The 19,199-nt window shown below is 36.4% G+C and overlaps 4 protein-coding genes across 4 annotated transcripts in view; 3 read left to right on the top strand and 1 right to left on the bottom strand.

Annotated features, from left to right (window-relative positions):
• The window catches only part of LOC134657586 (transmembrane protein 80-like), a 418,575-nt gene that overhangs the window by 67,732 nt on the left and 331,644 nt on the right, over positions 1–19,199 (bottom strand). The gene's annotated exons all lie outside the window — the stretch shown is intronic.
• LOC134657376 (uncharacterized) lies at positions 1,531–2,771 on the top strand. The gene has a single exon (XM_063512917.1). It carries the CDS (start codon positions 1,950–1,952, stop codon positions 2,721–2,723), a length of 774 nt encoding a protein of 257 aa, XP_063368987.1. The 5' UTR covers positions 1,531–1,949; the 3' UTR covers positions 2,724–2,771.
• Positions 6,173–7,207, top strand: LOC134657672 (uncharacterized). The gene has a single exon (XM_063513235.1). It carries the CDS (start codon positions 6,173–6,175, stop codon positions 7,205–7,207), a length of 1,035 nt encoding a protein of 344 aa, XP_063369305.1.
• LOC134657671 (uncharacterized) lies at positions 12,389–14,336 on the top strand. Its single transcript, XM_063513233.1, has one exon. The coding sequence runs from the start codon at positions 12,389–12,391 to the stop codon at positions 14,036–14,038; it is 1,650 nt and encodes a 549-aa protein (XP_063369303.1). The 3' UTR covers positions 14,039–14,336.

The raw sequence follows: 19,199 nt of genomic DNA, 5'->3' as shown, positions 1-19,199 counted from the left end.
TGCAAAGCCATAGTGTACTAGTATTAGTTATTAGACAATTGATTTATTTGGATACATAAATAATTCAGGTGTGTCCGGTAACATACCAAAATTGATCTCAAGTAGTCTCAACGTCCATAAAGTGGCAATGTATGTCTCTATTGCAGTCGTTATAGTTACATAATATATGAATGTCCTGACTACGATTACTGATATGCCGACGGAAATTTTCCAAAAGAAAATTTCTTACATGGATGTTTTTAAGAAAATTGACATATTTTGGTTTCAGGAAAAATCTTTCCCATTTCCTAAATATAAAATTATTTTATTACTTGAGAGAAAATTCTTGCGTTGCCAAAAACTTTTTAAACTCTCTGCTACTTGCAACGCTTAGGAGCGTAGGAGCTTCGTAAGCAAGTTGTGTCTTGATATCAAATATAGAAAATATGTAGATAGATATTGCATTTTAAATGCATTGCTCTCGTTCTATAGTACAATTACTGTAGATGTGTGCTAGTGCGACGCACTGATACATATTGATATAAATTTTTTCGACTCTAAATGAGAAAGTCATTAAAAAGAGCTTATTTCACTGTGAACACCATACAAAAATAAGCCTTTTTGAAAAGGCGGAGTCAAATACGCCCTTTTATTTTTTCAGCGTTCTCGCCTTAATTTAAAACAGCGTTGAAAAAAATTATAAAGTTTATAGCCGTGATATATGATAAAAATGAAATACCAATGCGTTAATGTAACGGTGGAAATTCTATTCGATCCTCTATCAAGCGACGGCAGAATACAAAATGGTTGCCCATTTTCGTCCGGACCCGCCAACAGAGAAAGTGATGCCTATTTCACTTGGACAATTAAATTAATTATGTATTTAATGTCCGCCAGCTGGGGAACTCCGTACAGTATGTGCCAAGGTGTAGAAGTTTACTTCTGTCCTCGCCAGACCGAAGATGTGGGGCTGGCTTTGATTGAGAATCAAAATAATTGGAGTGCCAATCTTACCAAAACCGTGTCGTCAACGGGTCTCTATTGTTGCCCAAATAGTTTTAAGCCATAATGTATTGTTTGGCCGAATTTTCGTTAGTCATAATTCATTTGGTTCAGAAACGCGTCATTTTTCAGGATTGCCATACAAGAAACCTAACCTAACCTAACCTATCTATAGGATAACCTAACGAAAATCCTGAAATGTTAACGGTTTCAGTTTTATGACTAATGATAATATGACAAACAATACATTATGACTTAAAACTTTATGGGAAACAACGGGACCCCGTCGTCAACACCTACAATATACACCACGGTACCTTAGGACCCTTAGGTAATCAAATTTTAGGGATACTGTTTTTTTTTATTTATGTATTGGTTTACCAAAAAAAAAACGCCGAATGAATGATTTATTTGTTTTTATTATTTTATTTAGGAAATAAAATAATAAATAACTTGAAAGTATTTTATAAAATACTTGCAAGTACTATAAACATTAATATTAAACTAACATAATTATAGGGTAGTGTGGACAGTGTGGCTATATACGTCTGTGATATCAATTACGCATTCAACCAGACATTTTTAGCTAAGCTTATCGTGACTAAAACGTCATGCGTCATCCCATTAAGCAGGCTCTGGGTGTTAAACCGAACACACATTACATCACACCGCAAATACATTGTCCACTCAGCTCTCAAAACAAATTCACGTCAAATTAAACTAACGGCTCTGTCAACATCAATGCAAACTGCACCGGCCCACATCGGTTGACTTAATCATTAATTCATTGCCACGCCAAGGAAGCGCCAAACCAAAACTATGGAGCGACCCACACTTGGTATGTGAGGCCATTCAATATTAAATACTCGCTACTTAGTTACCTCACCGCAACCGCTCCGAGTGGACAGTCAGTGCAGAAGAAAACCCACTTAAGTGACCTGTTATCCCCTTTCTAAACATATAAGGACATGTCTAAATTAACTGTGACGAATTTCACGAAGCGGACGGGAAGTCCGTTCAGCAAGAATGAAACAATCGAAGTGAAACATGAAGAAGTTCTTCAGAAATCTCCCTTTGAAAAGCAGAAGGAGAAACAAAGTGAACTGCTACAGAAGGTAAATAAGAAGACTGCTGAGTATCAATCGAGTAAACCTAGTTCTGGAGTGTTTACTGAAGTTACTACATCTGGCGCGTTTACATCTAAGAATACAACAGTAAAAGAAGCTACAAAGAATGATACAAGAGCATCACCTCCTAAAAACATCCCTAATGGAAATGGATCTAAGGCTCTCCTAGGTTTCCCATCATCGGCTAATGACTTGGCCCTTGATGCCAAATCTGATCTTGAAGCCGATGCAAACATATCAAAAGAAACAAAAGACAAGGTGATCGAGAAACTGTTTACTTTAGTGTCTATGGTGCAGCATGTTTTCGAGTCTAAAGTGAGAATCATGCAGGAACTTGAGAAGTACAAGGATACGCATATGAAGAATGAAATAAGGAGAGAAAAGGAACACGCAGAACAGCTGTATAAGTTGAATATGAATTTCCAGAACGAAGTTGTTCAATCGATTCAGAGATTGAAGAGTGAGTTAGATATTTCGAGGAATGTATCTGAAAATGTGGAAGACAAAGGTAATGCAAATGACATATCGATAGAGTTCACCACAAAATCACAAGTTAGCGAGGAGAACGATATTGAAATTAAGGTGGATGACAAATCAGAAGGAAGTGAAGAGTGATGATGCCATTTTATGTAAAAAATACTGTATTATAAATCAGATTTTGTGGTGCTGTATTTAATTTAGCTGAAGGTTTCCCTATTTTTCTGTTGCGCCTTTTCACAGTGAGTAAATAGAGACTTTTTTTCAATATCGATTCTAGATTATTAATTCTACTTAAAAATCTATTACTCATGTGAAGTCAGCGTTGAAAACAGTGCAGCGATACTTGTAGGGTTCGGTAGTGGTACCGTACCACTACCACCAGTTTGGCACTGACATTAACGTCATCGAAAATGTAATTTTCTTTCTATGCATCTCGCTCCTACTCGCGTATTAGTGCAAGCGAGATGTATAGAAAGTAAATTACATTCTCGAAAGCGTTTATGTCAGTTTTGACACTGTCAATGTCTCATGGTACCTATGGGATCAGGTCGCATAGAGATAGCAACATACTCAAAGGTTTCATGGGTACTGTAGGTTTAAATTTTTATGTAATTTATTTTTCAATAATCATAATTTGACAAATCATTTTGCTGGTATGGGTTTTTATATCATATCACATATACACATACAGAACCCTCCACATGTGTAGTCCGACACGCACTTGGCCCGTTTTTAGGTAATGAAAAGTTTTATAAATAACTTAATAGGTACTAGATAAATACTAAATCAGGTTAACAAGTAAATTAGTCAAGGTAAATCACCTGCTAGTTAAAGGAATGCACGTAGGCGGCGTTGTAGGATTTACTACCGATTCCATTGGCATTTTACGATCACTGTTTTGTTGTTTCTTATTTTAAATTATGATCTCATATGATAATGAGGCGTAAGGATATAAACATGATAAATAACTGTGGGTAAAAAAAACAATGACTATAAAATATTTAACCAAAAATTAATCATAGATGGAATCCGCCTTATAAAGATAATCCAAGAAAGTAACGAGTAGGTCTTAATATACATATGTACATACATATATTTTATTTTAATTTTAATGTATCGGTGCATCGCACTTGTTCAAATCAGATAAAAAATAAGACATGTTTTACGTTTCTGAACGTTAAACCGCTATCCCGGAATATGTGAAAATTATAAAACAATAAAATAAAATTCGTAAATATTAAGTGACTTGAGCCATTGAAATTAGTGCCATCTCTCATGATCTATATGAACTAATCAAAAACGAATGGTGCCGAGCTCGCTTTCGCTCCACAACTTAAGTAGTTCGAGCATTAACCGTTAGGTGTCGCTATGGTTGCGGTGACAATTATATTATGATTTTGGATTTAAAAGCAATATTCCGCCTCTTTAAGAGCCCATCAACGTGCACACTAGTGCCACTGCTAATCCGTACTCTTATGCCATACTCGTATGTCTTAAAATCTATACCTGCATACCTATACCTGAAAAATTACGTTTTCTCAGGTTTCAGTCGGTTCGGTGGTTTTTAAACTAGGTAGGTACGGTATTATTTTATTGTTAATTAAGCGGCGTTCATATTTAAAAATTCTGGTAGGTACATTCGATATTACATTAAACTCATTTCGATCGCCAAATGTCCATAAACCTTCCTAAAATCAGATAAAAAAAAACAGGTTATAAAGATGTTCAGTTGTAGGTATCATTAAATGAAATTGATCGTCTTTCCTCCCCTGGTTTAAATCTACTGAACTAATATGGGAAGGAGCAAAATAAAAATAACAGACTTAAAAGTACTTAAAACTGTTCGTTTGACCAAATTGTTCAAAGAAGCATTATATTTAAAACACTAGTCTTTATTAGGATAAAGGCACTAAAGAAGACCTCAACAGCTGCGTTATTATATGATTTGTAACCGCAATTTTTATCTAATTAAGGCAGTTCAGAAACTTAGGCACCACACACAACCAAACGTCAGAAAAAACACAAATACACGTGCAAGAAATTTATAAAACCCACATCTGCGAAATCAGACTTTTTATGAGAATTTCTTTTGATATGCTGGTAAAAAACAGGGGCCCTTGCGTTTTTTACAATTCACATATCGGATGATTTTGGTACGCGACGTTTGATACAGCGGGTATTTTTTAGTGAAATTGTATATTTGCTTAATTGATAGGTACTCGTATTAAGGTACTTCATATTTGAATGTTATTTATCTAAACTGACTACGTTAGTTTAAATCTGATGTTATTTCAGTTTGAGACCAAAAAGAAGCCGTGTTTCGGCATTTGACTAATGAATTTATAAAAAATTTTGAGAGACCGACATAAACAATCAAACGCCAAAATGGACCATTCATAAATAATTATACAAAGACAATAAGATTCTACGGTAGGTACATCTATTCCCAACCAAGTATGATATTAGTCAATTCAAATCTTTCTAGTGCAAAATTCATGTTTCCTTAGAGAGATCTTACCCAACTTCTACACTCATGGACAAATTTAGAGGAACGCAAAAAAGTTTAATTACTAATTTTGAAATTACTTTAGGTGCTGTAAATGCTGTAATCCAGTAACCAAACCTTTTTTTTGCGTTCCTCTAAGATTTTCCATGACTTTATATTTAAGGAGAGATTCACACGGGAACATGCAAATCCACAAATCTTGTACGAATCTCTAGGGATTGTAGAGAGGAAACTCAAGTTCAGTAGAGTCAAGATCACGGTAAAATAATGATTACTATCGCTCTATCAGATATTTTTTAGAACAACCAGTTTAAGAATAATCAGCCATCACGACTAGTTATTACGGATCTTGGGGTCATAGTTAATACTGGTTCAATTAAAGATATTTGGCAAACGATAGAAATAACATTGATTAACTATGTTATATAATATGATCTATATACCTAGTTTTAGTTATTAAGTTGTTACTCACAAGTTTATTTACCTTTCCCAATAGCTTTGTACTTTGAAATCCTAATTAGTTTGTTAGTTACTTTATTTACACTTCCCATCTATAATTGTAAACATCCTCATGTCTTAATGTGTTATTTGTAATTAGTGTTAAGTTATCTTAAATGGTCCTGAGACCAAAATGTATTTACTGTTCTCATGTTTACCCTAATATCTTAATGAGATTTGTCTCCCTTATAAGCAGTACTACGTCCCGAATTAAATCAGTCTAGTTTGAAACGTCAAACTGTGTTTTACTCCACGCCACATAACAATTTTGGCGCAGTCGGTATAGGATACTTAACCGCGTCACACCGCCGTTAGCAGACGAGCTCAACGCTTAGGCTGAGGACCAGAATCGCCGCCAGCCTAGACGGTGCCTGCAGGGCTTCAATCCAGCTCGCCGAACGCAACGCTCCGTGATGAAAGTTTTGATCCTGTTACTGTGGTAAGTGGCCGAACACGTTTGCTCTGTTTCCTTTCCATATCCCATATCTCTAAGTCTATTAAATCCCAAATAATTCTAAAATCTTGATATATCTATTTATAATCGTGTTATTTCTATTTTCAAACCCTCAAATCGAACGCCATGTCCCCAATCACTGAAAATATGGCCGCGCAAGCAGTCAAAGACGCAATAAAATCAGAAGTAAGCCCCACTACCTCAAATGAGGCTAAATCAGATGAAATCCCTTTAAACACCCTCTTGAGGTTGATACCCGAATTTGACACAGCACACCCTGCACAGGTTTATAGATTCGTACGTTCATGCGACTCTGCGTTCGAATTAGCTAACACTTCTCAGCAACCTGTAATACTCACATATGCCTTAAATAAAATCTCGGGACATAACTCGTCGGATGTTTTTGCGAAAAGATACCTAAATTGGTCGGAACTTAAAACCTTTTTAATACAAAAATTCTCACAAACAAAAACGTTGACGCATCTAAATCTAGAATTACAATCGCTATTTCAAAAACCGAATGAATCCGTTACAGATTACTTCCATAGAGTTGATTTGTGTCGTAACAAGATCTTGGATAAATTAACCGCCGAAATCTCAGATTTATCATTGGTAGGTCGGAAAAGTAGCACCGAAGAAACCGCCCTCAGCGTCTTTGTGAACGGTGTCAGCTCTAATCTGGGCTCTATGTTAAGGACAAAAGGTTTTACAACCCTCTCTGAAGCCGGGACCTTTGCAATCCAGGAAGAGAAAATCCAAAATATGAATCAAGCGCGACAGATGCTATTTAAAAGCAACAGAGCCCCAGCTTACAGCAACATCACGCGTCGACCGATGCCAGTTTATCAAACATCACCCCTTCCAACGAGTACACAATTCAACACGACAAAACAAACCAAAACCTGCAATTATTGCAAAAAACCAGGGCATATTATCTCTGAATGCAGGAAAAGAGCTTATAATAACAACATCAAAAATCAACAGGTAGAGCGTCCTACTGCCCCAGTTCGTATCAATAATTTAAACTCACAAGCGGCCGAGAACATGGGCTCGTACTCGGGAACCGCTACGCTATTTTGCCCGAATGCCCTGACACATATGTCGAGCCAAGACGTAGCCCCGGAGGTTCAGGCAGCCATGCAAAATCTACAACTTCAGTAGTCACACAATCTAAGGTTGTTCCAAATACTTCGCATTGCGAAATTACGCGACCGCAAACAAACCCAGTCTATCGGAGACACTTGCGCGACGCATCCACACAAACTCTAGAACAACCTAACGTCACAAAAAATCAAATATCAGAACCTCCTAAATCCACTAAATCACTAAATCAAGTTCCAGAATCTTCGAAATCTATGACATTACAAAATCAAATATCAGAACCTCCTAAAGCCACTAAACCACTAAATCAAATTTCAGAATCTCCTAAATCTATGACGTTACAAAATCAAGTATTAGAACTTCACAAATCTATCGACCTCTTGCTAACTCAATTCATCAATGTAACAGAATCTCTTTCAAAATCCACTAAATCTTTATTGCAACAAACTTCAAATACAAACGAAACTCCAGAAATAAACGCGGCGCCTTCTTTTACCTCTAATAATTCGAACTCCGAAAATAACTCTATGGAAACATCCCAAATCAACTCTAACTCAATTGACGATCTATCAAATTCAGACCAAATCACGAAGACCTCGTTCAAAACCGAAAAATCCTCCAAATCAAAACATCGTTCAAAATCACAGCGGAAATCAAAATCTAAACAAAAATCTAAAATTCCCCAAGAAGTATATACTATAAATACATTGAACATACCTCCCGAAGATCTTAAACATTGTGTATTCCACATCGAAGGCGAACCGGTAACCTTGTTAATAGATACCGGAGCGGCCATCTCAGTCATCAATAAAGACAAAATCGGCTACAATAAAATCGACACGTCTAGAATCGCCTCAATCATAGGTGTATCTAACACAAACTCCACCGTCCAAACTTACGGCGTCTGTAATATATCCCTAGATCAATTTCCCAAATTCACATTTCACGTAGCTAACCTTAACATCCATGCTGATGGCATATTAGGAAACGACTTCATGTCCAAATTCAATGTCGATATCTCATACGAATCTAAAAATCTGCGAATACGCGACAGAACATACAAATTTCTTACTCTAAACGATTCTAAAAATTCATCTTATGATAACAACAAACAAACCCTCAGACAAAGATCAGAAACTGTTATCACTTGCCTAACTAAAGATATCTCAGACGGAACAGCAATCGTAGACAAACAATCCATTGATGATAACTTAACTATTCCAAACGCACTCGTCGTTATCAAAAATAATCAATTCCTAATAACGTGTGTAAACTCCAGCAATGAAGACAAAACTATATCAATTCCCACCATCCATGTAGACTCGATAAATGAAGTAGATTCTAACCAGTATCAACTCCATACATTTAACTACGGTAACAACATAAACACTCGACCTCAAAAAGATATAAACGAACTTATTAGACAAGATCATCTTAATAACGAAGAAAAAGAATCTCTAAATAAAATCGTCACAGAATTTTCCGATATCTTTTATACTGAAGGTGAACCTCTGACGTTCACAAACCATACAAAACATTCTATACCCACTACTTCTGAAACACCCATTAATACGAAAACCTACAGATTTCCACAAATTCACCAACAAGAAGTCAAGACCCAAGTGGATAAAATGCTTAAACAAAATATAATAAGACCAAGTACGTCCCCTTGGAGCAGCCCCATCTGGGTTGTGCCTAAGAAATTAGACGCTTCCGGAAAGCAAAAATGGCGCGTTGTCATCGATTACAGAAAATTAAACGACGTCACTATAGGAGATAGTTACCCACTACCTAACATCACTGACATCCTAGATAAATTAGGTCATTCAATCTACTTTACGACCCTAGATCTTGCATCTGGATTTCACCAAATAGAACTAGACCCAAAAGACATACCTAAAACCGCTTTTAATACACCATATGGGCACTACGAGTTCTTAAGAATGCCTTTCGGTTTAAAAAATGCACCTGCTACCTTCCAACGCGCAATGGATAGCGTTCTTTACGGCCTTCAAGGTGAACGATGTTTCGTTTATCTGGACGATATCGTTATTTTTGCATCTAGTCTCCAGGAACACGAAGATAAACTAACAGAAGTTTTCAATCGTTTGAGAAAATGCAGCCTTAAAATCCAACCTGATAAATGCGAATTTCTGAGAAAAGAAGTGGCTTACTTAGGTCACATAATTTCTAGCGAAGGAGTCAAGCCAAATCCCGAAAAGGTAAAATCTGTTCAAGATTTCCCAACTCCCAAATCATGCAAAGACATCAAGTCATTCCTAGGACTAGCAGGCTATTACCGTAGGTTCATAGCCAATTTCAGTAAACTTACGAAACCCATGACGAGCCTTTTAAAAAAGGACGTACCTTTTATTTGGGGACCTGATCAACAGAAAGCGTTTGATTCATGCAAAAATATTTTAACAACTACTCCTCTATTACAATACCCCGATTTCAGTAAAGAATTCGTACTCACGACAGACGCTTCCATTCATGCCATCGGAGCTATCTTATCTCAAGGCGAAATAGGTAGAGATTTGCCTATAGCATACGCATCCCGTACCCTAAACAAAGCTGAAACTAACTACTCGACCATAGAGCGAGAATTATTAGCAATAGTATGGGCAGTGAAACATTTCCGACCATACCTCTTTGGTAGAAAGTTCAAAATAGTCACTGACCACAAGCCCCTTACTTGGCTATTTTCAATTAAAGACCCAGGATCCCGTCTCGTTCGATGGAGACTAAAACTTGAGGAATTCGATTACGAAATCGTATACAAAGCCGGGAAAATGAATACTAACGCAGACGCACTTTCCCGTCCACCAATTAATAACATAGGAATCAATGACCCTAAATCAACATCCAACGACTACTTACAAACACATTACGATCAATACGTATCACAAGGTTGCACACCAAATTCCCACTTGCTAAAAACAACCCCCGAAAGACTCTTAGACGTCCGACACAAAAATATATTCATTCCAATTCCATGCAAAAACGCCGATCTCGATCATTTGTTCAATGAAGCTCTAGGTCTATGCCCACAAACTAGTACGTATCCTGACAAAAGTAAAAATATCTATGACATAGATCACCTAATCTCTGAAACTAAACAAAATCTTTACTTCTGTTATACTAGACCTTCATACTACGACCCCTGGGATGCCGAAAGTTATTTCAAGTCTTTACTAGTATGCCTAGAGAAAAACAATTTAGAAACCCTGTTCGTCCCAGATCTAAAGCATCATCAAACGTGCAAGCTACAGGGAAACCAACAGTCAAATATCACCGCATACCTGGCAGAGCTGTATAATTGTAATATCACAATCTGTGAAAATAAGGTTGATTATCCCACACCTCAAGAAATACCACAAATCTTAAAAACATATCACAATGAACCACTCTCAGGACACCGAGGTATTACCGAAACTTGTAGAAAGATCCGCGAAAATTACTTTTGGCAAAACATGGCAGAAGACATTAAAAATTATATAAACTCGTGTGAAACCTGCCAACGTAACAAGATCCAAAGACGAACTTTTAAAGCCCCCATGGTTATAACTTCCCAGTCAACAGAACCTTTCGAACGCGTGTCTATGGACTTAGTCTCCTATTCCGATATTAGTGATAATAATAATAATAAATACATATTGACATTACAAGACGAACTGACTAGATACGTTCAAGCTTACCCTATTCCCGACAAAGAAGCCCTTACAGTTGCCAAATACCTTCTTCACTTTTGCCAACACTTTGGGATACCCAAACGGTTCCATTCTGATCAGGGTACCGAATTCATGAACGGACTAATGAAACAATTGACAAAGTTTCTAGGTACAAGTCAGACATTCAATACAGCCTATCATCCCCAAACAAATGGTGCTCTTGAAAGATTCCATGGTACATTACGAGACCACATACGTATGTACCAAACGAGGAAACAAAAGAATTGGGATCAAATAATTCCCTTGGCGATAATTTGCCATAATACATCTGTCAATAATTCTACAGGTTATACACCTTACGAACTCCTTTTCGGTTTTAAGCCACGTCCTTTTTATTCACTTAAAACAGTACCGGAATACTCAGCAGCCGACTATATAAAAGACCTTAACGAACGACTAAGAATAGCTCGTGATGTAGCAATTCAAAACGTCCAAAAAATGAAAGAAAAGGCCAAAGAGCGTTATGATGGTAACATTAGGAACATAGCTAAGTTTGCGATAGGTGACAAAGTCATGGTAAAAGCACCTAATCCCAACAATTTGGATCCCAAATGGGAAGGACCTTGTGAAGTCATCAGAGTTGGATTCAATGAAAACTACCTGATTAGAAAATCCGGTAAGAATCAACTTGTCCATGCCAACCGACTCAGACCTTTCGACATAAATAACCCTAATAGTTAAAACTCTTCAGCCGTGTAGCGATCGGCTTTACCAAAGAATAATCCTACTGCCTTTAATGTTTGGCATGTCGTAAGAGGCGACTAAACCCCTTAGCCGTGTAGTGACCGGCTATTTCAAGAATAGTCCTAACGCTTCTTTTGTAAGCGTGTCGTAAAAGGCGACTAATTTAGGATAATTTAGGTTAGGAAAACTCATCTAAATCTAGTACTAATTCTAAAACGTAGTTTAAAAAATCTAAATCAATTTAAGTAAAACTTAGGTAAGATAGTTTATAAATCAAAATACATTATCATAGACGAAATAATATTAATGGCACTCATTGTCATTCCAGGGTCATCTGCCCAGCGCTTGCACAACCTATTTCCCAAAACACCTCATCTCTCTCTTATATTATGAATAATCCCTACTTTAGCTTTATTATATGCTCCTTGATAAAATTAATCCTATATATAACTCTCTATAAATTATATAAGAAAATCAAGAAAATGATCATAACGCGTTCCAATCCTAATGAGGCCAATATGTCTCTTTCAGGGCCTTCGCCTCGGCGAATGGAGACACAACACAACAACTAACCGACCCACTCCCTTCCTATTCTGGACTATTCTTTAAGAAAGAAGGAACAATCTTCCTAAGCGACGAATCTTGGAAACTTGTTATCTATAGAGACCTTAGGCCCCTCTTTATTGCAAGAGACTCACTTACAAGACTAGCAAATAAATTCCACATCATCTCAACTCAATACAACAATTTCACCCACGTAGAATCAACCAAATCGTTTTTAAAAATGAACTTAGATAAAATTGAAAACCGTCTTTCTGAATTAAATATGTATTTAGGTAAAAACGCAAGACAAAAACGCGAATTACTAGATGCTCTTAGCCCAATTCTCAAATGGCTCATCGGCACACCTGATGCCAGAGACGCCAAGCGTTATGACGATTGTATAAATCAACTTGAAAAACAAGATTCCGACCTTTCTTCGCTCATGCTCGAACAAACTCAAATTATTTCATCTACAGTTAAAACCTTCAATGAAACTATCCTTAAGATTACCTACGACGAATTTATTATTAATGAAAATATAGAACGCCTAAATAAATATTTGAACTCTACCCAATCATTGATATTTAGTCTCAAAGCTAGCCAAGATGTGTCAACTATTTCACTTCAAATCCTAGAATCCGTAATAAATCTCGAAAACGAAATTAACGATTGCTTAACAAGCATTCTTTTTGCAAAAACAAATACAATTCACCCATCAATTATATCTTTGAAAAAACTCTATCAAGAACTCCTCCTATCTAACCACATTCGTACAAATAAACATCTAGTCGTCACTGTTACCCCTCAAAATATCCATACAATTTTAGAATCTTCGTCCTTATCAGCATATGTGTATTCAGATAAACTTGTATATATATTAACATTTCCCTTAATTCAAAACGATCCCCTTGACCTATATCATGTTTACTCAATCCCTATCAAACATCCGAACTCCTCTCTTCATACAACTATCCTTCCCGAGCACGTGTACCTGGCTACGAACCCAAACGGTCAAACCTATGTGTCAACGAGCAACCTAGACACCTGCACAACGTACACCGCCGAGAAGAAAGTCTGCACCAACCTCATCGCTTACGACGCTACAGCTCGCCCCCTTTGCGAGCTTCAAATACTTCATAGCATCTCCAAATCCCTTCCAAAAATCTGCATCACTTCAACCTTCGAGGCCGACATTAACACATTTCAGTACATAGATAATAACAAATGGCTCTACATATTGTCCGATGAAACCAACTGCGTCCTCCAGTGCGCTAACGAAGTCACGCACCATAAAATACAAGGCGCAGGCATACTAACTCTACCGATAAACTGTAAACTTCACACCGGATACAGCACGTTGTCAGCATACCGAAATTCAGAAGAAAACATAAGTTATCCTATCATAATACCCGACATAAGAACAGATGACTGTTTCGAAGAATACAAAAACATAGAGAAACCCGACCTCATACCTATCAAAATTAGTGAATTACCTTTGGATTCCTTAAGACAGATAAAAACCCATATAGACAAATATGGAGATGAAATAAAGAAAATCAAATCCACAACCTTTACTCAAAGAAACACATCCACCTTCTCTTGGATTTACTTTACACTTGGAATAATGATGTTAGCCTATATCGTATACAAAATATGCAAACGCTGTCCCAATGGACTTCTCCTACGCCGTCGAGCACCAAATTCTCCAAACCGAGACTCCAACGGATGCATCCAGATATTTAATAACTGCTTCGCAAATTCATCCCGACAACAGAGAACCCATGTCGCAATCCCCATGACTACAATTTCAACTAGCTGCGTCACAGAAGATGAAGATGAAGACGTCGAACCACGTTGTCAACCAATATCACCCGCTTCTACTATTTCTACGACATCTAAAAGATCAGGCGCTAACGCCCAATCTTTATTCTAAGGGGGGAGGTGTTATATAATATGATCTATATACCTAGTTTTAGTTATTAAGTTGTTACTCACAAGTTTATTTACCTTTCCCAATAGCTTTGTACTTTGAAATCCTAATTAGTTTGTTAGTTACTTTATTTACACTTCCCATCTATAATTGTAAACATCCTCATGTCTTAATGTGTTATTTGTAATTAGTGTTAAGTTATCTTAAATGGTCCTGAGACCAAAATGTATTTACTGTTCTCATGTTTACCCTAATATCTTAATGAGATTTGTCTCCCTTATAAGCAGTACTACGTCCCGAATTAAATCAGTCTAGTTTGAAACGTCAAACTGTGTTTTACTCCACGCCACATAACAACTAGCATAAAAACGTTACGCTTAACCTTCGCGAAGATCACAGGTCAAGTAGTAGAAAAAATACGCTAGAAAAACGCACGTGCGTTAAGGCTATTGGAAAAAAGTCGTATGTCATTTAAACTCTAGGGAATTTGTAACATTATTATTTGAAGATTTGTGACAGAGTTTTATGCTTTATAATCTCAATCTTATTGGTTGAGTAATTAACTCTTAGATGCAAAAAAATGGTGCAAAAATACGTAATGGTTGTAATTACTTAATGAGAACTTTCAGACTATCACGTTAAGGTATAAAATCAAATGGAATGGAGCCATATGTAATCAAATTGTCTAAAGCTGGCCCTTAGCCTATGATGACACTACCGAACATAAAAAGTATACATAGAGTTCAATAACTCTATGGTTTTTTTATTGTACAGTAATTACTCGTAGTGTCGTAGTACCATATTATTTTGTTGGAGTTCTTATGTTGTCGCTATGTCGACAGGCAGCAGAGTTCGAGTGCTTACTTACATGTTTTTGAAGTGAAAACTTCTTTAGCGGCGCTGTGCACTTTTTGTGATGGGGAAAAAATGTTAAACTCGCGACAGGTAAGATTCGTAAGACATAAGACGGACACGTGACCTGATCGAAAAACTGTTACAGTGTCATTGAGTTTTTCTTTATTGATTTAATGCCATGCCATCTAGTGACTTTCCCTCTAACTGGTACTAATATAACTCGAGTACTAACAGTGATGTGCTTAGGGGTTTCAAGACTTTCAAGTAATGCGACGAAATAACGCTAGATGGCGTTAACCTCAATTATACAGACATTTTGCACTAGTCATTGAGTTTTCACTTCTGCCGGCACTCCCGTTTTTTTAATGTAATGTAGTTAAGTTTACATACCTACGTCCCATGTGCGTATGTAAATTTCTTATCAATTCATTACCTATATATCCTACATGTATAAACAAATACAAAAGCACTTCTGTTCTTTTGTTATATTCCTACCTGTAGATTTTTCATTAAACAGACAGATCATTTATTTAATAAACTTTCTAGGAATTTGGTAGAATGGAGTCCTAGCTTTATTAAAAAAAAATTTACTATAGCAACTTTTTTATGCCATTCACCATATATCATATGCCATTCAAACTATGTAAATAATTAAAATTTACTTAATTAAGAATCCTATAAAACTAGAAGTATATTTCTAAAGTTGGCCTCTGTGGCATGGTGCCGAGGATGCTGGCAGCATTTCCACGCTGAATCACTATGTTTAAGAGTAGAGCTGTTAATTTATTAGTTTATAAAAACTTGTTTTATTTTTGACATTGTAAGCAGTTAGCGAAACACTGCAAGTACTTATGTTCTTTAACTAACTTCATGTAATTTTCTTCATGTAATTTTTTTAATTAAACATTTTAGTTTACTTTCCGGAAAAAAGTATCAATATTTGCAAAATTATAAGGTAAGCTCCAAAAACCTTATCAAGCCACGTGTCGTGAAGTCAACGCTAATCCACCTGTATCCACATTTCTAGCTCAGGTAAGCGAAACTTTTTTTAGATTCACCTTAATTATCCGCCGCGAGATCGCGGTTTTTTGCCAGCCTGCCCTTCCGCGCCATTTGGCTGTTTTACTTGGACTATAAATAATGTAATATCTGTGAAAGAAATGGATTAAAAGGTTAGTTTATTGGTTGTTTTGTAATTTGAGTTTGGATGGACAGAGGATACAAATTATTGATCTAGAGCTAAAGATGGTTATGGTCATCACCTGCCAATATCTATAGATTGCCCGGCAAAAAATAAGTAGGAATCCATAACTCTTACATATTCAAGTTATTATGGGCAAGATATATATAATAGGCAATTTACAATATTAAAGGTCATATCTAATTCTCCGGCCCAAGACAAGTTCATTTAAATTTTTTAAAAATCACTACAGTTCATGTTTACATGTGCTAATAACTTTGAGTATATAGCCTAAGGAGATGTGATAACGTAAACTCTTCGAACAAATTTTTTCACCACTTTAAGCGGGGGGCGAGGTAAACACCTACAGCACACCACCAAAAGATAAGTAACTCAACAGACACAGATTTTGCTGTTGCGACAAACGCACACTACAATAAAATTCAACACATCAAAAATTACACGCACACAGACAGAGTTTTCACATAATTATGCAGCATACATACGAACATAATAGTGATGGGTCACATCTAAAGAATGAGTCAAATCAGTTTGATGAATGAACTGAATTGTCTTATACTATTTATTATAAAATTGTAAAAGTGAAAATTCTGTACATTGAAGATATTAGGTAGACAATAAAATGATTGTTTGTATGTATGGTTGTCTGTATTTATGTGTCCTTGTGTCTTAGCCCGCACGCACAGCTAAACTGTGGAATGAACTGTCGCCCGCGGGTTTTCCGGGTTTATAGAAAACTAGCTTTTGCCCGCGGCTTCGCACGCGCAGGAGAGTTTTTTTTTAATTTTGGACCCCCATTTCACCCCTTTAGGGGATGAATTTTGAAAAATCCTTTCTTAGTGGACCCCTAGACCTTATAAGGAACCTACTTGCCAAATTTGGACTTTCTAGTCCCAGCGGTTTGGGCTGGGCGTTGATTTAAGTCAGTCAGTCAGGTCTTTCACGTTTATATATATAGATTTGAATTTCGCGCCTTTTTTTTACTGACATTATTTGCTTGATCAGCTATATTAAACAAACTGCAGTGATTGAATGAATGAATGATTCATTCAATCATTCAAATGTTGAGTCGCTTTTTTGACTTTGTCACATCCCTTAAGACCGATTCGTCCCCGTACCACTGTATTCATGTTTACATTTTTCTGTCGTTTATGTATCGCAACGGTTTTTTCTTTAAATGGAGATTGTACTTCAATATACATTTCTGCCGTGCTAACAACATATGCAGTAATCGCAGTTGAAAAGTCATGCAATTGTTTATCTTGTTCTCTTTGAATAAGTTCTTTATTTAAACGATGATTTTCATGCAAGTACTGCACTTACTATTAGCAGGGCAGATTTAATAGTTAGTATAAATACTTATTTACGATAGGAAACGCAATATTGTTGCGAATTTGAGCTATCAGATCACCTTTTACACGATAATACTGAACAAGTCACCATTTTTTAAGAGAAACGACTCGCGACACGGAACGATGCAAAATGGCGGTGAAGCGACTTCAAGTAGTTTTATATAACGTGTTTGAACAGTTGACCAATGTACTTTGCCGGAGGGGGTCGCCCGTGTATCACATCTCCTTAGGCTATATACTCAAAGGCTAATAAACTTTCGAATTTATAGTTTGTCAAAGGACTGTCTCATTTCAAACACAGACAGAGAGAATCATACTATTTTTGTCTTACACTAGTACTAGCACACAAAAGAAAAGGATGAGTATAGTTTTTTGTTCTTATTTACTGACAAATTGGTTTGACTAACTATACATGCTAAAAAATCTAGAACACTGAGCACTGCCCATGTAATTAACATTACTGGCCGCCAAGAAAACACGACAACCATAAACAATTGCAGCATTTGTTTTTTTTTTTTTATAAAAAGTAAAATCGTCATCGCAGCTGACTGGCACGAGCGCGCGCACGAGCCATACGCATCCGTCTTAATTGTTGCATGTCGAAAAATAAAAAAGCGGGATAAAAAGTGAATTTGGCAAGGAAGGTAAAAAGACAGGAAGAGCGAGCGCTGTGGCCACTTCCGCGGTTTCTGTGACGGCGGTAGTTTAGTGTGGATCTTGCCTTTTTGAATTAGAAGGCTCTTATGCCTCCTTAGTGATAATTTCTTTGTATTAGCCTGGATATCAATTAATCATTTTAATCAGTTTCTTTTAAGTTGCAGAATTGAAGCCGGTTTTTTTTGTGTTAGATAGAAGTATCCTGTTTATCTTTCATCTTGTTTTGTAATGTCTACAAACTAAATTTGATTGTGCATTTCAAAAACAAACTGTCGGTCTGGTGAAAAAGGGTACAAATCCCGCGCAGCTAACATGAAAAATGCTATAGTTCCATATGACATTTATTCCCCTTTTCACTAGAGCCACGGATATGTATTTATATGTTTATTCATTTACTTTCAATTCAATGACTTATCCACAATATTCTCGTAATGGCATAGGGCAAGGCACTTTTTTCTTAATTTGATCAGCAATTGTTGGGAGGTTGGGACCATGCCTTGCTCTCACAAAAGGGAAAATTCAAAAAACTTGACACGTGCTCAGACTCTCGTTTTTTACGAAAACGAACCATTAGAAAGGTTTATTTTTTAGATGTGTAATTAATTTTGCGATTCGCAGCATGTGGTTAATAGTGGAGTGTGCTGGCAGATGAATGTTGCTTTGCCTAATAGCGAAAGTGCCTAAAGTAAAAAAAAAACACCGGAACTTTATGGTAAAAAGCCTCAAAGCTCACAGCGGGTGAATGATAAAAATGCGCAGAATTAATATCATTTATGTAGTTAATTGCACAGTAATTCATTGCGCTGTTATTTGCTGTCGCTATGGTCCTTAAAACAGTACTCGGCAATACATTTCACCAAAACGTTTAACTATATAATTTACCTTTGACGTGCTATTTAAATGTACTACTTGCATACCTACATCAGAAAAAGTAGTTTTATTAAAAAAATATCATTATTTTGAATTTTCTCACGTTATATTAAATAGAAAACATGGATTCGTCATTTAATCGCGATTTCATCGGGCTCGATATTAGAAAATACGTAAATAAGGAGAAATTATAGCTGAATCTATATCGAAAAATCTACATATTTGGCAA

Source organism: Cydia amplana, chromosome 20 (assembly GCF_948474715.1).
Source record: "Cydia amplana chromosome 20, ilCydAmpl1.1, whole genome shotgun sequence".
NCBI classification, from domain to species: domain Eukaryota; kingdom Metazoa; phylum Arthropoda; class Insecta; order Lepidoptera; family Tortricidae; genus Cydia; species Cydia amplana.
The sequence above is the reverse complement of the archived record's forward strand: the minus strand, read 5'-3'. Positions and strand labels throughout refer to the sequence as shown.